The sequence below is a fragment of the Siniperca chuatsi genome, linkage group LG20 (genome assembly GCF_020085105.1).
Source record: "Siniperca chuatsi isolate FFG_IHB_CAS linkage group LG20, ASM2008510v1, whole genome shotgun sequence".
Taxonomy (NCBI): domain Eukaryota; kingdom Metazoa; phylum Chordata; class Actinopteri; order Centrarchiformes; family Sinipercidae; genus Siniperca; species Siniperca chuatsi.
This window is the reverse complement of record NC_058061.1, coordinates 24352723-24377871: the sequence shown is the minus strand read 5'-3', so window position 1 is coordinate 24377871 and position 25149 is coordinate 24352723. Positions and strand designations below refer to the sequence as shown.

Below are 25149 nucleotides of genomic sequence, written 5' to 3'. Positions count from 1 at the left end.
AACAGTTCAATGTCCGGGCTACAGATACTCTGCTTGATAGTAACATGACCAGGATTACACCATCTGTTGTTAACCAGAACAGCAAGCCCGTGATCCCCAGCCCGAACAGTCTGAAAGCCATCAATGGAAACGTTGGATCCGGGATATCCTGGTGTAGCCATGTCTCTGAGAAGCACATCAAACTACACTCACGGAACTCCATCTGACTCTGGGCTAACGCCGTTAGCTCATCCATTTTATTCGCCAGCGATCTCATGTTGTCCATTACGAGAGAAGGCAGACATGGCTTAAATCTCTTGTTCTTAAGTCTCTTTTGTCTGCACCCCTCTGTCTTCCCTTGCCGCTTCATTCCACCTCTGCATCCTCGGTGTGTCCTCCTCCAGATCTCAGTGGGGACATCGGTTGTCCTGGGCACCATGCCGCTTGGCTTCAGCGCGATCAGCTGTTCCCTGGTATAAACAATGCAGCCAAACAGCTGATCTGCAGCGGTGCCCTGACCGAGTAGCAGGAGAAGTTGTTCCACAGCGAAAAAAAGTACTAAAACACATTTCCGTAAAGAGCGTAGTTTAAATTATACTTACACACAAGTTACCCAAGTTTGGAAGAAAAAGGAAAGCTAAAAGTTGGAAAAAGTAAGACGACGAGATGGAGCTACGGCAACAGGCAGCATGCACATTGGCGCATGTGTGGAGGAGCAGCCTGCCCAGCGGTAACCCGGCCTGTACTCTCTGAATCAGAAAAGCAAACACACTCCATCCAGCAACTCAGCTTGGCTACTTTTTTCACCAAGCAGGAGGATCCCCTAAAAAAACGAAATATACCATGGAATTTAAGCATTTAAATTCAACATTAATGCTGAAAGTACATTAATTTCCATTTTTCATTAACATAATAAATATATTGTCTTGAATGGGTTGTCAGATATTGGTATTCTGCTTAATGCTTAAAGGCCTATTACTTATTTGATAGTTATATGTTAGCAATATGCAATAGTGCATATAAAACAGCCTACATTTTAGCCTATCATACCATCTTGCTATTGACCACTCTTTTTTGTTGTGTTGTCGCCATCTGCTGGATCAGTAGAGCTGGAAATGGCTAGTTTTATTTATTAAAAGAGTGGAATAGAGTGAATGGCTAAAAGCTTCTCTAACAATAAGCCACGATTATTGATAGCGCGAGAAATACAAACAATTACAGCCTCCCTTGTGTGGGCTCTTGATTGGCAACTCAGCCAATCACTCATAAATCCCATTGTTTTATTGGTTTTAGGGTGCTTTTTCCTTTGCCCCTTTTACACCCATTTACTTGTATTTGAGGAGGCGGGATCGGGAAGAACCTAGTCTTGAATTAGTGTGCTTTGTACAACTGGGACAGTGCCATTCAAGAAAGAGAAAAAAAATACACATTTTGCAGTTAATTTAACAGTGTGTAACTTGAACTAATATACAAATGCTTAAAAAGTAATAGTACTTCCTCATTTCAAATATTTTAAGATCATTTATGAAGCTTGCTGACTCTGAATTTGTGGCTGGTGGGGAGCTGCACGTGCGCCCTCTATTGGCCGACTGCCACTGTGGGAATGACAAATGCCTTTTAATAATACAGGCACCAGGGTTTCTGTTCAAAATGTAATTTGTATTTGGCACTGGGTGTAGCAGACACAATTTAAACAGCTGTCAGAAATGCTACAGAAAAGAACAACTGGTGTATCCGTATAAAGTGGAGCCAAACGAACATGGAGCTGAGAGGACTAATTGCCTTACATTCTTTTAAAGAAGACTAAAGCAGACAGTCAGTCATAGTAGTACAACACGGTAATACTGAAGTCATGATACCTCTCTTTTGCATTATGAGAATCACACACACTGGCATTGCTTACTGTGAATCCCTTGTGTGTGGATATGAAATTTGAAACTCCACAAGTGACACTGTAATCTTTATATAGAGAGGAAATCACAGAATTCAATTCAATTTATTTTTTCAATTCAATTTATTTATATAGCGCCAATTCATAACAGAAGTTATCTCATTGCACTTTTCCTATAGAGCAGGTCTAGACCATACTCTTTATAATATTAATTACAGAGACCCAATGAATGGAATTACATTAAATGTCTTTTGCAGACAAAAATGCTGACCATGAATAGAATCAAAATGGGTATTGATATTGTAAAAATCTTAAGGATTATAACTTTAATTGATATAGACAGTGTGCGTATTGTAATGCCATCATCATTCAACAGAATCATGCTGTTATAAATAGGGGTGGGAAAAAAAATCGATATTGCAATATATTGTTGTGCTCTCTGTCGCAATAAATAATCGATACACTAACGCCCAATATCGATATTTTATTACAACACAAAATGATTAATTTACCCGTTGTCATTGTCACTGTCACTACCCAATATCTACCATTCTGTTTATGGGGCGCTGTTCGAGTAAATAGGGGTAAAGTGGCACAAACAGCGGCCGTGAAGAACACAAGTTAACTAAACAACAGAGAATTGCAGAAAAAAGAGAAGCGAGAAGAATGGCGGAAAACAATAAAAACTAATCAAAGACCCACCCGCTAGTTTCCACTCTAAAGTGTGGAGACACTTCGGGTTTTTTACGAGACAGTCGACGGAAAGGCACTGGATAAAAACTATGCAATCTGCAAGAACTGCTTTGCAAAGATAAAATATAACTGCAACACTACGAATCTGCAAATGCACCTCGTTCGCTATCACGGTGAACTACTCTCAGGTGATAATGAGGGTAAACCAAGTCAGCCGACAATCACTACTGCGTTCAAAGCAAAGCTCCCCTTTGGGTCGCCGAGGGCACAGAGTATCACTAAGTCCATCGCGAATTTATTTGCAAGGACCTTCGCCCTTACAGCGTGGTCGAGAATGATGGATTTTGCAGAATGTTGACAACACTGGAACCGAGATACGAGATACCGAGTCGTCGGCACTTTACAGACAAAGTCATCCCTGCATTGTATGCAGATACCAGAGCCAAAGTGGAGGGTGCGCTCCGGTCTGCTAAACGAGTTGCACTAACCTGTGATGGTTGGACGTCAAGGGCCACCGAGTCCTTCGTAACTATTACTGCCCACTTCATAGACGACAACTGGGATGCCCAAAGCTACGTCCTTCAGACTCGGGCTATGAATGACAGTCATACTGGCGCTCACATGGCAGAGGTGCTTAAGACGGCTGTAGACGAGTGGAAGCTCACCGAGAAAGAGCCAGCAGTGGTGACTGACAACGCAGCGAATATGTCCGTAGCTGTTGAGATTGCTGGATATCCACACGTTCGCTGTTTCGCTCATGTTTTGAATCTCGCGGTGCAGCGTGCCCTCAAACTGCCAAATGTCGCTCGACTGCTCGGGAGAATTAGGAGAATTTGCACATTCTTCCACAGGAGCACCTCAGCAGCTGAGGCACTGAAGAGGAACCAGAAGATGTTAGGCCTTCCGCACCACAAGCTGATAACTGATGTTGTTGTCCGCTGGAACAGTGCCTATGAGATGATCAGCCGGTTTCTTGAGCAACAGCCAGCTGTTACTGCTGCCCTCTTATCTCCAGAGGTAAGGCGTTTATTGTTTTGTTACTTAATTGCATATGATAACTGTAATGTGTTATAAAATATTATTGTTAACATGATATATATTTTGTTCCTTAGTGTAAAGTGCTTTTTCCTGACTTCTTGGTCTGGATTAATAAGGAATATGTGCATTATAAAGTTTAAACTTTTGACTTCATTCTGTTCTTTTCCTTCCTTCTTTAAAGGTCAGAAAGAATACCACTGACATCTCTACCCTGACTGATGGAGACATCAAGAATGCAGAAGAGGTTGTGAAAGCCCTCCATCCAATGCTGGTAGCAACAAAGAGCATGTGTGAGGAGAAAAGTCCAACTGTTTCCATCATTGCTCCTCTTCACGCCCAACTTCTGAGCAACACACTCAGCACAATTGAGGATGCCCCTCTCGTCAAGGACATAAAGTGTGCCATCCATGGAGACCTATCAAAGCGCTACATGTCTGCAGAGGAGAAAAACTTCCTCTACGTTGCCTCCGCCTTAGACCCCAGGTTTAAGTCGATGCTCTTCTTGTCGCCTTCAGAAGTGCAGGAGACGTATGCCATGGTTGTGTCCAAGGCTGCTGCCCTGATGGTAATTACAACTTGTAAAAACTGAACAGCAGTTACTTGGGTCATTGAAATTCTCATTGTATTTGTACCTTTTAAACTTTCAACTCTTGCACTGCTGGTAGAAAAATGTCATCCACACATCTAACCATGTGCAAAGATGTGTTAAATTTTAAAATGATTAGGGGCTGAGGATTTCTTGTTGTGATGAACATGTTATTTCATTAATAACAAAAATAACAATGAAGATGTGCCAAATGCTTTTTGTCTTATAGGGGAATGCAGATGTGGGAATGCAGTCTGATGGTAATGTAGAGGAGGGAGGAAGCACTGAAGAGAGTGGTCCTGCTGATGACACCAGTGATGAGGACCGACCACCACACACACCAAAAAAAGGAGATCCGCACTTGCAAACCTCCTTGGACAAACATTCCAGCATGCCAGATCTTACCTGACCCCATCATCATCACCTAACTCCAAGGCTAAAAAGGAGGTTCAGCAATATCAAGAATCCTCACCTCTACCACTGTCAGATGAGCCGTTGGGTTGGTGGAAATCTGAGGCATGCAAGTACCCACACCTTGCCAAGCTGGCCCAGAGGTACCTGTGTGTGCCAGGGACTAGCGTGCCATCAGAGAGAATCTTTTCTACCACCGGTGACATAATCTCTGCTCAGAGGTGTGCTCTTACATCTGAGCATGCTGATCAGTTAGTTTTCCTCAAGAAGAATATGCCTTGATGTGTCCACCGTTTACAGTAACTTACTACTGACGTTTCAGTATTATGGTTTACACATGTTAATGTTCATGTTGTTTTGTAATGTTCATGCACTTTTATCTGTCTAGATGTACAGTGTTTACATTTAAGACCAGGAGGCAGTGAGTTATGCAAATGCATATTTCTTTGCACAATGTTGGAAATGTTGGCATTAATAAATGCATAAAATTTCCTTATTTCCTTATTCCTTCTTTTTCTTTTCAGTCACATATATCGTGATATATCGTTGATGAAATTTTTTCCAATATATTCAATATCGTAGATATCGCGAATCGTGATATTATCATATCGTGGACCACATATTGCCACAGAATTGAATCGTGAGGTACCTGTATCGTCCCACCCCTAGTTATAAATATTCTGCTTCCTGCTATTCTATACATCTTTCACTAGTGTATCACTATGACAACTAGCAGAAAAAAATGTCTTCCCCATTATCTGGAGAGCACACAGACTGACAGTTCTTATAATATTATACAACACATACACAAAGTGCTTACATGCCTAAAGCTGTCCTGTTCAATAAGATCACACATTTCATGACAGAGAAATATAGCCTAATAACCACCAAACAAGACTAAGAGTCTACAGCCATGTTAGGGGCTCCCGTGAGGCTGTACTTGAGCTAAACATTAGCATGCGCACATGATCACAATGATAATTCTAGAATGGTTACAAGGGATAATGTTTACCATGTTCACCATCTTAGTTCAGCATGTTAGCATGCTAGCATTTCCTAATTATCACTAAACACAAAGAATAGCTCAGGGTGGGGTGAATATCTGTACAAAATGTCATGGCAAGCCATTCAATAGTTGTTGAAATATTTCAGTCTGGACCAAAGTGAGTATAGGGAAGATGGCACCGGGGACGGCTGCCATGTCTGGAGCTCCTCCCCAACTTTGCTTTTTTGTTGTTTAATTTTGTTTTATTCTGTTATTTATTTTTACTTTTTTGCAACATGCACACCACCCAAGCAAGCCCTATTCAATACAATACAATTGGGGAAGAACAAGGGGGGAGGTGTCCAAGTTTAGTTTGGTTGTTGTCACACATTTCACCAAAGGGCAACACCAACCAAGACCTGCACAAGCTGTTTGTAGTTATCAACAGGATTGAGACCTCACAGCTGGAGGCTGATTTTATTGTGGCCTGGGATTTTAACAATGCCAACTTGAGGAAAGTCCTGCCAAGATATCAGAATCAGAATCAACTAACACATACAAGGAATTTGCTTTGGTGTTATGGTGCATACAATAAACATAGTAAGTAGAATTTACTAATATTTACTAGAATTTACTATTTTAGAATACATTTGTTTGATGATCTGAAACATTTAAGTGACAAACATGCAAAAAAATAAGAAATCAGGAAGGGGGCAAACACTTTTACACACCACTGTGTGTATATATATATATATATATATATACACATATAAAACCAAGTGATGGCAACATCAGGAAAAAGGAACATGAGAAACTAGAGAAATACCAAGGTCTCAGAGAAGAGCTGGAGAAGGCCTGGAAGGTGAAGGCAGCAGTGGTGCCTGTGGTCATCGGAGCACTCGGGGCAGTGACCCCCAAACTGGAGGAGTGGCTACAGCAAATCCCTGGAAGAACACCAGACATCTCGGTCCAGAAGGGTGCAGTACTAGGAACAGCAAAGATACTGCGCAGAACCCTCAAGCTCCCAGGCCTCTGGTAGAGGACCCGGTAGAGGACCCGAGCTCGAAGGATGAGGGTGAAGGACAAAGTTTTTATATATATATATATAATATAATATAATATTAAGACAGATAGCAAGTAAGTCAAAAGTTATAAATATAAAAATAGACAATAAGATATGAAAAATTTTATAAAAATAGTAAAGAATATGTACAATATGATGGTTATTTAAATTTAATTACTGTTTGTACAGGAATGTGCAAGACATGAGAATGTGTAACAGTTCAGCATGAAGTCCAATGAATAATTGCAATGTGCAAGATATTAGTCCAGAAGATGTGCATTAATGTAACGCACTGAGTCAGGTGTGTAGACTTTACGTTAATATAACGTGTAGTGAGGGGTTAGGGGGGTATGAGCCAGTGTCAGTCGGGGGCTCGGGCTTTGTTGATGAGGCCGGCTGCAGTCGGGCAGTCGGGAAGAAACTGTTTTTGTGGTGTGAGGTTTTGGTCCTGATGGGCTGTAGCCTCCTGCTGGAGGGGAGTGACTGACAGTTTATGTCCAGGTTGGGAGTTGTCGGCCACAATCTTTCCTGCTCGCCTCAGGGTCCTGGAGGTGTACAGGTCGTGGAGGGATGGCAGATTGCAGCCAATCGTCCTCTCGGTGGAGCAAATGATACGCTGCAGTCTGCCCATGTGATTGCCAGTGGCAGCAGGTGATGGGCTCAATGATGGCAGTGTAGAAGTGCACCATCATTGTCTTTGGCAGGTTGAACTTCTTCAGCTGCTGCAGGAAGTACATTCTCTGCTGGGCTTTATTGGTGAGGGAGCTGATGTTCAGCTTCCACTTGAGGTCCTGGGTGATGATGGTGCCCAGGAAATGGAAGGACTCCACAGTGTCAACTGGGGAGTCACACAGGGTGATGGGTGCGGGTGGGGCTGGGTTCTTCCTGTAATCCACAACCATCTCCACTGTCTTGAGAGCCCTGAGCTCCAGTTTGTTCTGACTGCACCAGGTGGTCAATCTCCCACCTGTAGGCAGACTCAACCCAATCAGAGATGAGCTCAATGAGCGTGGTGTCGTCCGTGAACTTCAGGAGCTTGACAGACTGGTGACTGGAAGTGCAGCTGTTGGTGTACAGGGATAAGAGCAGAGGGGAAAAAATGCAGCCTTGAGGGGAACCAGTGCTGATGGTCCAGAGTCAGAGACATGTTTCCCAACCTCATGTGCTGCCTCCTGTCAGACAGGAAGTCTGTTATCCACTTGCAGGTGGAGTCAGGCACAGTCAGCTGGTAGAGCTTGTCCTGCAGCAGAGCCAGGATGATGGTATTTCAAAGCAGGAACAAGGAAATCCGTGCCAAACTTAAAGCATGAACTGGCGCCTCCAACTTGTGAATTGGATGAATACAGGAAGTCCAGGTGCGCGCTCCAGAGAGCTATTAGACTCCACTCTGTCCCTGTATTGTCTCTTAGCAGAGCTAACTACCAGGGCTCCAACATGTGGTCTGAACTAAGAACTATTACAGACTGCAAAAGGAAAACCATCAGTGCTCAGATAATATCAGCATCTCTCCCAGATGAACTGAACACTTTCTATGCACGTTTTGAGAACAACTTCTGGGATGAGAAGGTACAAAAGGCCCAGGACCCCTGCCCACTAGTATTATTCAGGGCAGATATGTGTGCAGATCCTTCAAAAGGATTAATCTGCGTAAGGCAGATGTGTGCAGGTGCTTCAAAAGGATTAATCGAGGCACCTGGAACTGATGGCATTACTGGCTGGGCTCTCAAGGTGTATGCAGGTCAACTGGGGGATGTCTTCACAAACTTTTTCTACCTGTCACTGCTTCAGACTGTAGTCCCGACATTTTTCAATAAGTCTACCATAGTCCCTGTCCCCAAAGACCAAAGCCCTCTGCCTGAATGACTACCGCCCAGTAGCACTCACCTACATCATCTGAAGTGCTTCAAGCAGTTACTCAAAACCTTCATCACCTCCTCCCTCCCTGACTCACTTGACCCACTTCAATTTGCATACAGACCAAATAGATCAATGGACGATGCCATTGCCTTAGCCCTCCACACTGCCCTCTCCCACCTGGACCACAGAAACATACGTGAGAATGCTGTTCATTGATTACAGTTCAGCATTCAATACCATCATGTCCTCCAAGTTTGTCATCAAACTCAGAGACCTAGGGTTCAACACCGCCCTATGTGATTGAATCCTGAACTTCCTGATGTACAGACCCCAGGCAGTGCGGATAGGCACCACCACATCAACATTGACTCTCAAAACTCTCACCCCTTAGGGCTGCATGCTCAACACTCCCCTGTACTCCCTGTTCACACACAACTGCGTGGCCACCCACAGCTCCAACTCCATCATCAAGTTTGCTGACAACACAACGGTCATCGGTCCTGATCAATGGCAATGATGAGACGGCCTACAGAGAGGAGGTCAGAGCCTTGACATCTTAGTGCCAGGACAACAACCTCCATCTCAATGTCAGCAAAAGAAAGGAGCTGATTGTGGACTACAGGAAGCGACAGAGAGACGCCCCCATCACCATCAATGGGACTGCAGTGGAGAAAGTCAAAAGCGTCAGATTCCTTGGGATTCACATCAGCAAGGACATGACCTGGACTCACCACACCGACACCATCACAGAGACAGCAAGATAACGGCTCTTCTTCCTCCACAAGCTGAGGAGGCTCAACATGGACTCCAGGATATTCTGCAACTTCTACAGGTGTACAATTGAGAGTATCCTGACTTGCTGCATCACTGCCTGGCATGGCAGTTGTGCTGCCCTCAAGCATAAGGCTCTACAGAGGGTGGTGAAAACTGTACAGCACATCACCAGGAGCTGCCACCCATGGAGGACCTCTACACCCAGTGGTGTTGCAAGAAGGCCAACAAGATCATCAAAGACCCCAACCACCCCAGCCACAAACTGTTCTGCCTGCTGCCATCAGATGGTACCGCAGCATCCATTCCGCACCACCAAGCTCAGGGACAGCTTCATCCCGCAGGCCATAAGACTGTTGAACTCTTGAGTTATAATAATAATAATGATAATAATAATAATAAAACTTTATTTATAGAGCACTTATCAAAACAAAGTACAAAGTGCTTCACAAAGAGAGAAATAAAATACCACAGTGAATGATAAAATATAAAATAAATAAAATACATAAAAACAATAAAATAAACAGACAGCTCAGGTAAAATCAGGATATGCTTTCTAATAAAAATGCGTTTTGAGAAGAGACTTAAAAGAAGACACTGACTCAGACAACCTAATTTCTTCGGGCAAGTTGTTCCAGAGTCCCTGAGTGGGTGATCAACATCTAAAAAGGCAGATCTTATTAACTCCACCTTTCCAGCAAAGTGCAAAATAAACTTTTCACAATCAGCATCATCCACTGGAGATTGGCAGTAGAAATGGCAATTGCTTTGGGCTTTGCACCCATGGGGACCCACAGATCTTCAGACTTAGCTGAAACGGCTTCATGCTCCGGGGCGCCAGTGATGATGGAGCCGAGCCACGGAAGAGTGGGATCTTTGTCCAGTGCTGGAGTGGAGCAGTCAGGGGAGTGAGATGGGATGGTCGCATTCTGGTTGCCGCAGCCAGAGGAGCTGAGGACTGCAAGGTGTTTTGCCTGGGTCAAGGCGACAGTGGAGAACTCCAGAATGAGCTTTTCTTTTTCTCTGAGCTCAGCTTCCAGACAGGCAATACTTCAGCTTTGACACGGTAAGGTGGCAAGATCCACACTCAGCCATCACACTTGCAGTTTGTCCATAAGAGTACTCAAAACTTAAAATCCACAGTAAAGTCCATAAAAGTGCTTAAAATCCTTAATAATAGTGACCGGCTAGCCTAGCCGCTGGGCTAAAAACAAACCTAGCTGCACTAGCAGCAGTGGAGGCAGTCTGGCAAACCACGTCGAGTTGACAGCCAGCTTAAAATCACTTAAAATTCATGCGTCCGATGACTGAAAACTTTTACCAGGTTAAAACATATAGGTAAAACAATAGCCAAAAAAACAGTGTAGTGTAGAAACTTGGCTTAACTCCACATACACCACATATGTAGCATGGGTGCAGTGAGCCCAGCATGAGTCAGTGTTTGCTCTCTCTGATCCTGGGATGGTATTGATCTCTACTACAGCCTCTGCCTGAGATATAATATCTCCCTCTTTAAACTGCACACAAAACTCCTTCACAATACCTTTTTGTTGTTCAGTTATTCCCCTCAGCTCATAAATTTTTTCTGTACAGTTTTTCAGTTTTTTGACCCTCTGTCCAGTTTGTTTCCACCTTCTTAACCTTATTCTACCCCTCTGCTGTTCTTAACTGATTCATTTCTCTGCAGATTCATATGTCCATCCATGACTGCTCTCTCTCTCTCTCTCTCTCTCTCTCTCTCTGGGTAATGAATGGCTGCCCATTTATCTGAGTGTCAGCCGGAAGCCCTGAGGAGGTGTGTCTCTTCCAAATCAATATCTCATTAGTTTAAGAAGCCCTGCCTCTCTCTCTATGTCCCCCTCCCTCTCTGTCTTTCTATTTCTTTCCTATACTTTCACCATTTACACATCCCTTTATTATCCCTTTATCCTTCTTTCCCACCATTCTTTCTTTTCACCCACTCCTAATCATTTTCACTTTCTTTTCTCTTTGCTCTCTCTCTCGTTCACTCTGTTCTCCCACATAGGATCACGTACTTTGTAAAATCTGTAAGCTGAAGACCTGGCTATATGGTAAAGCTCAGTAGATTGGTCACATGCAGTTTAACTGAACAGTTTCTGATGTCAGCATGAAGAGAAATGCTAACCACATGCTTACACAGGCAGCAACAGTAAAGACGTGTTCAGACAGAATGCGAGACAAAGTCGGCGGTGCAAACTGACATTTTCACAAGTTGAAAATGTTTTAACTTGAGCAAAAAAGTCACACTTATACTGGGGTGTTATCAATCTGTTTCATAAACGTACATAGACAAGAGGAAAAAGGTGAAAGAGACTGGAGTTCCTGCTGAGGTCTGAAAACACACAAGCAAACTAGCTAGGTCACAGTTAGTCTGTACAGTTGGTACATTCCCTGTTTGGGGCAAATTGTCCAGCAGTCAAGTTTTTGCAAATGATGTGAGGCAAAAATTCATTTTGCTTTTTGTCTGAAACATTCATTTCAAGTGATTATAACACTATAACAGTTTATTATAGTTCTAATTAATGCAAATCTGTAGTCATATGGTGTAGCTGTAGTTAATTAAAGGGCCAGTGTTTTCACCTTTAGTTCTACCACAATAGACAAGACTTTTGTTCTAGTTACTCTGGTCGTTTCTGCCATTTGCAAAATAGCAAGAATGTTGCAGCTATACCAATATTCTGATTAGTTCCTCTTATATTTACAGGGACATCAGTAAAAAGAATAGTAATTAATATTTTAGCAACAAAAATAGAATTTAACATTACAATGAAAACAAAAATGCATGTACAGTGTCTGCACATTGATGCACAGTTTTAAGCTAAAACAGTTAATCATGGTTTGCATACTTGCTCAGACAGATTAACAGCATGGACAGCAGCACTCACAGGTGACAGCAGGTATTCTGGCCACTACAACCAGTCTCTACAACCAGTCTCTTCCTGCTGAAACAGTGGTTTATCCAGTAACCCAGACAGCACACAGATAAACATTACTTCTATTTCGTATAGGTTTCGCCCTCTAATAGCTGTCGCTATTTGGGTTTATCGCTGCACGCATGTGCAGTCAAAAGGTTTTCTTTCGCACCCCTGTGCCCTGCATGAGCCCGCCTCAGGTCCGCTCCTGCAGTATATATCAACTGCGTGACCTGAGCTCTGCTCCCATTTTTTTTTCTTCAGTGTACATGCAGTCAACAACTGAGGAACAATGAAGAAGTCTAGTGGTGTCTGCCTACGTACTGGATCGGCCAGATCGGCTACATCCTCCTCTTGGATCTCCACCCCCACTGCGATGCTTGCCTCGGCGCTGTCCATGCCGGGCTAGCGCTTATTCCGAAGGCCACCTGCCAATTCTCACCACACCTCAAAAGAAAAACGGCAAGATGCTCGCTCCAGGAGGAGGTGCCCTGCAGCCGCTGCGCCCCAGCATGCACCCACTCTGGTGCCACATCCTCCTCCGGCAGCTGCTGCCCAACAAGCTCTGTGCCCTCACAGTAAAAGCCAGCGGCCAGCATCCTCCTGGGCCAACCCACCCACCGGGCAACGCTGTCAGTGGCAATGACGGAATGTGGGGAACGCGTGTCTCAATTCAGTTGAGCAAAGGAAATACAACGGCCCTTTTTTGGGCCACCTACTTTCCTCAAAAGACTGCAGCAGGCGCTGACCATAAACAATTATCACCCACCTCCCACCCATCAGGGCGAGTGAGTGATCTCATTATAGCCCGATTCATACTCAAGATCTGAACACACAGAGCTGCATAATAATTCTGTCATGCACTATCAGCACCATGACCAGTGCCAGCCCTTTGCATTCTGCCCTCCCTTGGACTGTGGCAAACAAGCACTTGCCTCACACAGCAACGGAGAGGGCACTGCACTGGTTAATAACAATGTCAACAGACGCCCCACAGACGTGCGTGCCGCCGCTTTCAGAGCCCCCCTCATTTACCGGTGTGGTGGAAATGGTCATGTCATTGCTGACAGAGATAACGGCCTTGTTGTCAGAGTTGGCAGATATCCCTCCAGGCGAGGAGGACGAAGGGTTTTATTCCCGCTACGTGTACCAAAGAAAACAGGTGAAATGAGGCCAATTTTGGACCTGTCTCTATTCAACAGGTGCATAATGAAATGGTCATTTCACATGCTGACCATTATGCTGGAGTGTGTGCATCCTGGCAAGTGGTTCACATCCATCGACCTGAGAGATGCTTTTCATGTGCCAATCATTCCCAGACACAGAAAATTCCTGGGCTTTTCCTTCCAAGGAGTACAGTACCAGTATAACTGGTTACCATTCGGTTATTCTCTGGCTCTATCCACCTTCTCCAAGTGTGTGGAAACAGCACTGGAGCCACTACGCAGAAAAGGTATCAAGGTGCTTTTTTCCCTGGACAACCTGATCATTATGGCCCCCTCTGTTTCCCACCCAGTCACATTTACCTGGGTGTGCACATGGACTCTGCACCATGAGAGTAACGCTGTGTCACACATCGTGAGTGGTGACAGAGATGCTGACTTGAGGTCTCATGGAGGTCCCTCCCACACTCATTCAGATGTTGCGGCACAAGTTCCGGAAGGTGAAGGTGAATATGTTCGCCTCACAATAGAATGCGCAATACACACTGTGGTTCTCCATGAATGCACGAGACGCCCATCCACTGGGGGTGGATGCCAGGCATGCCATGGCATCCATGGCCGTGGCCCAGAGCTCTCCTTTATGCGTTTCCCCCAGTTCCCCTGATTCCTCACCTCTTAGTGCGCATTCAGAAGGAGAATCTAGTGGTCATTCTGTGCCTATACGCCTATACTCATATAATCTGGAGTTACAATACGTAACTAACGATCCCATAAGAAAACGCAGTGGTGTGCCTTTTAGTTTCTATTTTCCTTTGTGCTGTTCTCATCATCTATCCCTCCATCCTTGCTGAGTTTTCTTCTGCTCCCATTTCCCTCCACCTCTTCTCTTTCTTTTCCTCTCCACTTGTTTCCTCCATCCCTCTGCAGCGTTGCAGCCACTAGCCATAACTCTTTATAAATGACTATGGCTACTTATGGCAGGCTCGCCGAGTGCTGACATAAAGCATTCAAACAGGTTTTGTCGGAAGCCACAATCAAGAATGTATTGATAGTCCTTCTGCTTTAGAGGTTTATCCAGTCCACTCCAAACAGAGAGAGAGTGAGAGAGAGTGTCAGTTATTTGTAGCAGCTTCTGTACAGAGAAAAGAATAGAAAATAATTAAAAACATATCCCCTGCTGGCCAAGTACCATACCTTGATGCACAGACTAACAGACACAAAAATGTAATTTAATTAATGTATTAATTAATTAATGTCATGTAATTTTTAATTTTTTGAAAAAAAAAAAAAAAAAACTCCACCTCTACAGGTGGCATTGTCATGCATTTTCCCAGGGGACCCACCTTGGATGGTTAGCACGGGCCAACCACCCATGAGCTCCCTCTCCAACTTCACCCCAGCAACGGAATATACAGTACCATCTCTGAGCTCATCCTTAAAGTCAAATCCACTACCTGTCAGCTTGATCCCCTACCCTCATCAAAGCCTGTCTGCCATCCATTTCCCCCATGATTACAAAAATATTCAAATCAATCCTGACCTCTGGAACTGTTCCCCTCACCCTCAAAATGGCTGCAATTACACCCACCCTAAAAAAAACAGTGCTGACCCAGCTGACCTAAACTATTACAACCCAGCTGACCTGAAACATTTCCAACCTTAGTTATGTTAGTAAGTCACAACGTAACTTAACTTACGTACATAACTTAAAATAAGTCAACATTGACTTTTGGTTTCACATGGGACACAAACAGCAGTCTCCTGAGTGAAAGTCCTGTGTTTGACCCATCCATCCACCCTGGCCTCCCCTCTACGTGGACTTTGTCGCTCCATACTACTTCACCTGACTTCCTCCTTTGCTCCTGTCATAATTATAAGTCATAAGGTTGCTGCCTAACAATGATAATAATAAGCTGTTTGCACCTATAAGGCTGTATTGTGGTCATTGTGCCTCCCTCTCCCCCCAAACCCCTCCACCTCTCTCTCTCTAGCAGAGAGAGAGATGGCAGCGGCGGATGGCCGCCCACCATTGAGTCTGGTTCTATCCAAGGTTTCTGCCCTCTTAAAGGAAGTTTTTCCTTGCCGCTGTGGCCAAATGCTTGCTCATAGTGGGATATGTTGGGTCTCTGTAAATAATATTATAAAGAGTACGATCTAGATCTGCACTATAGGAAAAGTGCAATGAGATAACTTCTGTTATGAATTGGCGCTATATAAATAAAATTGAATTGAATTTTTTTTTTTGGGAGAAAGGTCTGTTTAAAAAGGTACATTTTTATCACACCTGTTAGATAGAGACAGAAAGATGAACAGATTAAAAAATATTCTCCATACTCTTCATGTTTAGTGTTTCTGATTGTGTTTTCTCATTTAAGGCCTACAATTAGTATTGATTTGCATGCTTTTCTGCCAGTAATGGCTCACTGACTTTACTGTTTTTGAGTCCCTGATGTGAATATTCATGCTTGTATTGCTGTTGTTACACAAAACAACCAACTCAGCTCAGTGGAATCCCCAGCTTCACACTGCCCCCAGGCTGTAGACTTTAATGCAGGACAGCTTGCTATAGCTGACATGACATTCAACTGAGAGACTGCATTTCAGAAATCATAAAACATCAGTAACACTGGCTTTAGGCAGTCTGCATATACCTATCTATTTTTATAACAGTTTTCAAGTGGTAAGAATGTTTTATTTGGCCTCTGCCACATCTTTACAGAAAAAGACAGCGAATGTGTTAGCATAATTTTGCCAGGTTTTCAACGTTGCCTCAGTATTACCAATACAGATTGAATTGTATCCTAGAGTGGTTTGAATACAAACACTATTAGCCTTAAAAAAGCAATCACACAGCCATCTCACTGCAGTTTCTGATCTCATTTGACTGTCTGCTTTACTACTGATAGATGCAGAGAAGAGGCAGGAGGCAAGTATTTTTAGACTGAGTGCTATTTAAACATTTATCTATCTGTCTTTTTGCTGGTTTATTATGATGTTAGCTGTGTTTACTCTAACATAATTTGCTGTCTCCATTGGAAAAATGCATACAGATGGAGAGAGAGAGGAGGAGAGAGGAGCTCAGTGCATCATGGGAAGGCTCCCGGCAGTCTAGGCCTATAGCAGCATAACTAAGGGATCGTTTAGGACTCACCCAAGCCAGCTCTAACTATAAGCTTTATCAAAGAGGAAAGTATTAAACCTACTCTTAAATGTAAGGTAAAAACCCAAACTGTGGCCTGATTCCACAGGAGAGGAGCTTGATAGCTGAAGGCTCTAGTTCCCATTCTGCTTTTGGAGACTCATGGAACCACAAGTAACCCTGAATTCTGGGAGCGCAGTGTTATAATGGGGTAAGGTATTATGAGCTCTTTAATATACAATGGTGCCTAACCACTAAGAGTTTTGTAGGTGAGGAAAATGATTTTAAAATCTATTCTGGATTTTACAGTGAGCCAGTGCAGAGAAGCTAATATTGGAGAAATATGATCTGTTTTCCTAGTTCTTGTCAGTACATGTGCCACAGCATTCTGGAACAACTGGAGAGTCTTAAGGGACTTATTCGGGCAGCCTGATAATAAGGAATTGCTATAGTCCAGCCTAGAAGTAACAAATGCATGCACTAGTTTTTCGGCATCATTTTGAGACAGAATGTGCCTGATTTTTGCCATGTTATGTAGGTGAAAGAAGGCAGTCCTTGAAGTTTGTTTCATGTGGGAGTTAAAGGATAAATCCTGATCAAAGATAACTCTGAGGTTCCTTACGGTGGTGCTGGAGGCCAGGGCAATGGCATCTAGAGTAACTATACCTTTAGATAATGTGGAGGAGTTTGGGGCCAAGTACAATAACTTCAGTTCAGAGTTTAATTGCAGAAAATTGCAGCTTTTTAAGAAGAGGTTTAATTACAGCTATTTTAAAAGACTGTGGGACATAGCCTGTTAATAAAGATAGATTGATCATATCCAGTAAAGAAGTGAGGGTAAAACTCATTTAAGCAGCCTTAGCAGCCTAGTTGGAATGGGGTCTAAGAGACAGGTTGATGGCTTAGATGAAGAAATTGTTGAAGTTAGTTGAAGAAGGTCGATCGGAGAAAAGCAGTCTAAATATATATCAGGTTTTACAGCTGTTTCTAAAGTTCCTGTGTTTGAAGATAAATCGGTACCGGTTGAGGGCAGGACGTGATGAATTTTTTCTCTAATAGCTAAAATTGTATCATTAAAGAAGATCATGAAGTCGTTACTACTGAGGGCTATATGAATACATGGCTTAATAGAGCTGTGACTCAAGAGGGAACACAAATAGCACCCATTGCATAGTGAACGTCATCATATGCATTTGCTGTCAAATTTTCAAAACTATGAATCTAAGTGGTCAGACCTTGTGAATTCTGTGTGTAGTCTTAATATATCTGAGCCAGGGGATCTCTGACAGTCTGGCATGTTTTGTCAATTGTTATTGTCAGGTGTAATTAAAGTCTAGACAGTGGTTTGATGTGTTTAATTAAACCAGGCTGAAAGAGGGTTAGGGAGCTTCACGTTACAACACAGGTTATGTTTGACCAAAGAGTGATTTTGATGGCCTGTACTGTTATGTATAGAAATGTAGCTGCTTATAGCTTTAATTTTGTGATTCTAAAATTAGTTTTTTCACAATTTTCTAACACACACACACACACACACACACACCAGACACCACAATGGTTTCAAGACAAACAAATTATATTTCTATAAATTAAAAATAACTTCTCAAACAAACAAAGCGATAATTTTCCATGAAAAAGCTATAACGCAGGTTTAACACAATTATTAACAAAGTCACAGTCCTAGTGACAGAAAATATTTTTGGCTTCAAAAACATGTATCGAAAAGGTGCTATGTTCAATAGTCTTTGTCTTGTAATAATAGTAATAAAAGTAATAAATAAATAAAATAGTAATAAAAGACTAATAGTCTTAGTCTTACTGTCTTTTACTGTAATTGGTTCACTGTAAACCTATGGCCCCTATAAAATGTGGGGGGCAAAACATAAAAGACTAACATGTAGAACTAAAATATTCCAAGTCTCTGGTACATATCCTTAGAATCTGACACAACTGGTCTTCCTTGCCGCAGTCTATGTCTATGTAAATGATAAATGGTAAATGGACTGTACTTATATAGCGCCTTTCTAGTCTTTTCTGGCTACTCAAAGCGCTAATCTACGTCTATCTATGGTATCATCATATTATATCATCATTCATCTGCCTACAAACCTCACGATTAATGCTTATTAATGAAAGTCCATTAAGACCCTGTAAGATTAAGCCATTGTAGATCTCAGGTAGGTTTTAATCAGCTTCAATTTGGAGAAGCTACTCTCTGCAGCAGCGATTCTGAGTGCCACCCACATATTTGGATAAACTTCCTTCAGTTTCTTCTCCTGTAAGAAATCCAGACGTTCCAGGGTGGTCATTTTTGGCTTTTGGCAAATCTGGGAAAGCCTGCAACTCCAGTGCCAGTTCCCTCCCATCCAGGGCTGTCTACCACAGCTCAGGGTGTTGCTGAGTGCTTCACACTGCTGTGTCAGTTCTTCATTGGGCAGGCAGGCAGGGAAGTTGACAAGCACCCCAAACTTTTCCTCCACTTCATCTAAGGTCCGGAATCGTCCCTGCAGTGATGCAATAGAAACTTGGGCTGAAGCAAATCCAGTGCCTCTGTAGCTGAGCAGAGAGGCTTCTGGTTTCCTCAGGAGGTCCACTGCAACATCCAACTGCATTGTCCCTGACATGTTGGATTTGATCAGCATGTCAGACCATACCACAGTACAGACTGAAAATTGGTATGATCCAACTGCCAAAGATTGTGAATCTGTGACTTTGTCCCTCATCTCTAGAAGTGCATCTCTGACTTCTGCAGTCTAACACCTTACAGCCTCTACGCTACTGATCCAACTCTCACATCTAGTATCTGATAAGGATTTCAGTGTTGTGTTGACAGGGCTTTTTAAGATGATCCATGTCTGAGTGGAGGCAGAGAACAGCGTGCAAAACTTCTGCAGGTAGCCAAAGTAGCCAGTGGCATCTGCAGAGCTTTTTGTCGCATCAGCTACCACCAGATTCAATTTATGTTCTCCGCATGGCACATATCAAGCTCTTGGATTTATTTGCAGAAGTCTAGACTCCCTTCCTCTTTCCTTTCATATTAGCACCGTTGTCATAAGACTGCCCTCTACAGTCTTCAGAAGGGATGTTCTAGTCTCTTCAGAATGAGGGTCGAGAGGCTTTTTCCGGTGGACTCTTCCACCTCAAGGAACCCCATAAAATGGTCCTTTATTTGGGGTGGGTCCTCCATTGCAACAATTATGGCAATAATTGCTCTTTATGGCTGAAATCGGGAGTGCAATCCAAAATAATTGAATTTGGATTGTTTTATTTCATCACCATATTCTCCACAATCTTTCCACCAATGCAATCTCTTAAAATTCATTTTAAAATTTTTTTCCTAAATGGCAGGTATGGGTGGATCCTCTTTCCACCTCAGCAACATGCTGTTTAAGGACTGGGTCGAACTTAGCAATGAGCTCTACCTCTTTCAGAAAGTTACCATTATTTGGCTGGTGAAGTATGTCTGTGGTCCCCCTACGGGCAATATTTCGCTCTGCCAATGAATTATAGCCACCAACCTGGTCAGGACTTCACGCCACCTCCTCCTTTCAGCCTCCAGAAGTGCCAATTCTACTTTATATATTGCTTGGCCCTTGTCAAGACCAGTCTCCAGTTCTTTCCACAATGTCGTGTGCTTAGAATGTTCTGGACTGTTCTCATGGGTTTTGAATATTTCACTGCAATTTTTCAATCCAAACATACATGCAAATATAGTTATTAATCCTTTCGTAAGGATACACAATGATTCATAAATTACAACACATCAGGCAATAAACACATCTGAAGCATACATTTTTGAAAACGGTTGATCAGTACTGTTCAATTACATGAGTGAAAAATGGTCAAGAATCTAGGTTTACATTATTTTTGATGGGAATAAGTTATTCTAGCTATGTGTCCTGTAGACAACTTGAATAAATATAGAGGTTGCAGTCTAATATTGAGTATTTGTTAGTTTATTATTTTATTAGTATTTAGGTTAGCTTTCTTAATATTGAAATTATATTTATGATTCAATATATTTTATTGCCCTATTGCTACTATGATAATGCAGGTATGTAAGAAATCATTTAGGATGTGTTAACTTCATACACTGTACTGCTTCAACAGTCTAACCCTGTATTAAATCAGGCCTATTACAATTTTAGACTAGAGTGTATTGGGTAATGTCTGTGACTTATACAGATACACTGTTAGAGAGCAACACTTGCCTTTATACTTGTGGATACAGTGAAGTAATCAATAAATTTGATTTGATACATGACCACGTTTCCCAGTTGCTGTGTACTCAAGTCTATTTCAGTACTTTGAGGTTATGATTCAGTTCAATTCAATTAAATTTAGTAATTAATATAGCACCAATTAATAACAGAAGTTATCTCACTTTTATTGCACTTTTCCTATATAGCAGGTCTAGACCGTACTCTTTATAATATTATTTACAGAGACCCAAAAAATCCCATCATGAGCAAGCATTTAGCGACAGTGGCAAGAAAAAACTTCCTTTAAGAGGCAGAAACCTTGGGCAGAACCAGACTCAATGGTGGGCGGCCATGTTAGGTTTTGAGAGAGAGATAGAGAGAGGTTTTGGGAAGGGAGGGAGGGAGGCACAATGCAAATACCACCTAGAATTCTTAAATAAGTGAACAGATGACAACAAAATGTGCAAGCTTTTCTAAATCAGGAGAAGGGTTACATATTGTATTAAGATACTGAAGTATGGCGTTGTGGAAATGGTTAAACAGTCCCCTCTGTGGTTCTTTCCTCCTGTTTGACTTCAGGTGAGTAGCAACACAACACTGAACTACAGTGTTGCAGCTGAGGTTATTTAATCTTTCCACAGAAGACATATTATGTTATGTTAGTGATCCAATGCCGCACTCCCCTCCCCCCTTCCATTCCATTCCAATGGTTGCCAGTTCATTGCACAACCTGCATATGTCATGGTCGAGTGGTCAAGTTACAAGAGTGATGAATAACCTTTTGTGATCTCAAGTGCTCAGAAGCTGCCAAAACAGCTGGAGAAAATTGAGAGAACAGACTCAGAAACAAGCCTGTGCATCAGATCAAATCTGATTCTGCTCTCACGAGTCAGTGCCTGTCCGCTTTCAAATGTTGACTTTCAAACTGAGCAGTGCTCAGAATTTGTTTTCAGCTCTATCAAATCTTTGGTCGTCAATATACTTGCATAGAGGCATGCATCACTTCTTTCCTGGCTGACATATCGGAGTGGATGTCAACGCACCACTTAAAGCTCAACCTGGACAAGACTGAGCTTGTGTCCCTCCAGGAGAGAGGGTCCCCTCACCGAGACCTGTTTATCACCGCCGACAACACAATGGTGATGCCAGTTCGGATGGCAAGGAAGCTGGGAGTGACTCTGTATGACTAACTGTCATTCTCTGCAAACATTGCAGCAGTAGCCCACATCTGTCAATTCTTCCTTTACATCATCAGCAGGATTCGCCCCCTCACCAGGGAGGCAGCCCAGGTGCTCATCCAGGCACCTATCCTCTCCCGCCCGGACGACTGTAACTCCCTCCCTGCTGGAGCCCCTTCGTCTGCCATTAGACCTGTGCAGCTAATCCAGAATGCTGCTGCCTGCCTGGTATTCAACCTTCCCAAATTTTCCCACAATACTCCTCTTCTCCATTCACTATACTGAATTATTGTAAGTCGCTTCAGACAAAAGCGTCTGCCAAATGAATGTAATATAACGAATGAATGTAATGCTAAACTAACAATCAGCACAGGTGCCTCCCAAGGCAAGGCAGGGCAAGGCAACTTTATTTATATAGCACATTTCAAACACAGACACATTCAGAGTGCTTTACAAAGAAAGGCATTAGAATGACATTCAAAGCAATAAGCAATAAAAACCAGAATAAAATAAATTAAGATAGAATAAAATCAAAATCAGCCCGCTGCTGTTCAGACTATACAAATGACAAATGACAAAGCTGCATGCCAGGAAAGAGGTTGGTGATAAATAATGACAAAATGAAGGGAGCAGCAAATCAACATCAAACGCACTCAGGTCGGTGTGTTGTATTTTCTGCCTGTAAAAATGGCAAATTATCTTTAATCTTCGATCTGTGTTCAGTGATGGCTCTGTAGCTGGTGGCACAGGCAACACTAGTTTTCAACCACAACCAGAATGAAAATCAGAGTGGTATTGTGGTTAATGAGTCTTTCACTGAAAATAGTAAAATCCTCATACCTAATCGACAGAACAGGTCGTTTGCCAATGACTCCCAAAACAACATATATGACGTTGACTTTTGGTCTCCTGGGTGAAAGTCCTGTGTTTGGCCCATCCATCCACCCTGGCCTCCTACCTATGCAGACTTTGTCACTCTTTATAAATCCTATAATGCCCTTGAGTGGTTTACATCCTATCTAATATTTTTTCTGTTAGTATAGGTGATTCTGTGTCATCCGCAGCTCCTACCCACTATGGTATACCCCAGGGCTCAATTTTAGGTCCCATCCAGGCTTTGAGTAGTCAGAAAGACTAGAAAGGTCATATATAAGTACAGTCCATTTACCATTTACCATCCTTTTCTCCATTTACATGCTCCCTCTAGGCAATATAATACGAAACCATAATATTCAGTTCCATTTTTATGCTGATGAAATGCAACCCTACCTGCCATTCAAACCCAGTGTCAAAACCAGCCTACAAACCCTTCAGATTGATAACAACCTCCTTGGTCCACTGGCTTCCAACTTAAAGCCCTCTGCTAGAAATCTTGGTGTAATATTCGACCCCGACCTTAAAAGGTTATATTGATAACATTTTATGTAGACGAATATAAAAAAAATAATAATACATCCACAGAGCTTCTATAAAGGTGCGGAATAAAAGTATCACTTTTCAAAAAAAAAATTTTTTTTAAATTTGATAGGTCCAAAATGAATGTTTTTTTTTTTTATCTCTGTGTGAGATGTCTAACATTTGGTTCCTGCTTCTAACAAGACTTGTGAGCCAATAGTATAAATAGTATAAAGACATTGGTATCACGTGGTATAGCAGCCAGTTAGTGTGGAGAAAACACTGACGTTAGCACATATTAGCTATCTTTGCTTAATCGTCCGAACAAATATAACCCATAAGATTCTGTGTATTTCAACAAAAATCAACAACAACTACTGACAGTTGTAGTCCTTTAAATCCTTAATTTATGTGTTTTCACCAGTTGGATTGTCAAAATTAGAAAAACAGCGTCAATCCCTGAGGAGCTACGTTTGCAGTATTGACGGTTGCATCCAGTTACTATACTAACTTTATAGTTCCCTCAAACAATGTAACGTTCTAACAAAGATGCGTATCAGAGGGGATTTAGAAGTGGGCCAGGATCTCACATAACTGATGAACCAAGTTTATGCAGGGCAGGTTGATTGACCAGTCACTGGTCCATCTGGGCCAGTGGCGGGCTGGTCCGCTTATGAAAAGACGTTTTTTATAATCCGCTATGAGATTTGTTTTCAGCAAGGAAACGCGACTAATGTTATGTTACGTAAACTTGATCACCAACATACTGTATGTCAAAGCAGCCACAGCAGCTACACAGTCAACAACACGGAGCTAATACATGAGAACTGCAAGGAGATGAAGAGGGAGAGACAGCGCCTGGACGTGGGCAAGAGATGTGACCCATGACCTGTTCGTCATAGTTTATAATAATGCAGCACAGTGAGAATACAGACGTTTCATAGAGGAGACGAGTGTACATAATACGGATCTAGCCTATCTTTCTCTTTGTCACTGTTAACAGAGACTCCAGTCTGCAGTGTACTTAATACACTTTGCTGATAAATCACATAATTGTAGAGTAACATTAGACTTCATGATCAAAAAAAGTTTTTATATCACATGACAGCGCCCTCTCTCTCACTCGTCCACATGAACTCTCTCTCTCTCTCTCATTCTCTCTCTCTCTCTTAGTTCAATTCAATTCAACAAAGCTTCAACATGGGCAACAGATGTTTACATTGCCAAAGCATGTGTGAAATAAAAACAACAACAACAAAAATGTACATAAACAGAAGAATTGTGATATTGCTGTTAGGAATATACTGTATATGTATATATTCCTTAAAACTGACCATCCATGTAAGCCTTCATCCATCATTAAATCTTGAACTTTACCAGCTCTGTCTCTGTGTTTGCAACTGGGTCCTATTCTTCGTTTTTCCTGTTGCTCTGTTTTGGCACTACTGAATGTGACATCTAGGTCACTCACTGTCCCTCAGGTTGTGGCATGTTGCTACATATTGGGCAGCAAGATATGCCCTGTCTCCTTCTCCTAGGAATATTTAATTTTGAGTGGTCTTTGAAATCTGAGATTGCAGTTAAAGTAAATGTTCCTTATTTCATTGGATGTTTTACATTGTAGTAGGAAGACCATCTCTGTCCCAACCTTACCTGCCGAACAGTGACCACATATTCTTGTTCTCTTTCTCTGTCTCTCTCTCTGCTGTGAGTCTGCATCACACTTTTTTGTCAGTTGATGGTTTTTATAATGCTTGGTTTTAGGGGGTGCTGCAGCCCCCTTCAAGAACCCTACTTTCTGTGACCATGAATGAGCCTCATTCATAAATGCTTTTCTTATAATGGTTCTAATAATTTTCTGTTAA

General features: G+C 42.4%; 2 protein-coding genes across 10 annotated transcripts in view; both read left to right on the top strand.

The window, feature by feature from the left end:
- Positions 1–25149, top strand: part of rbfox3a (RNA binding fox-1 homolog 3a) — an 869263-nt gene that overhangs the window by 346255 nt on the left and 497859 nt on the right. The gene's annotated exons all lie outside the window — the stretch shown is intronic.
- LOC122867473 (E3 SUMO-protein ligase ZBED1-like) lies at positions 2525–5266 on the top strand. Its single transcript, XM_044178302.1, has 3 exons — positions 2525–3580; positions 3783–4166; positions 4417–5266. Exons 1-3 carry the CDS (start codon positions 2915–2917, stop codon positions 4594–4596), a joined length of 1230 nt encoding a protein of 409 aa, XP_044034237.1. The 5' UTR covers positions 2525–2914; the 3' UTR covers positions 4597–5266.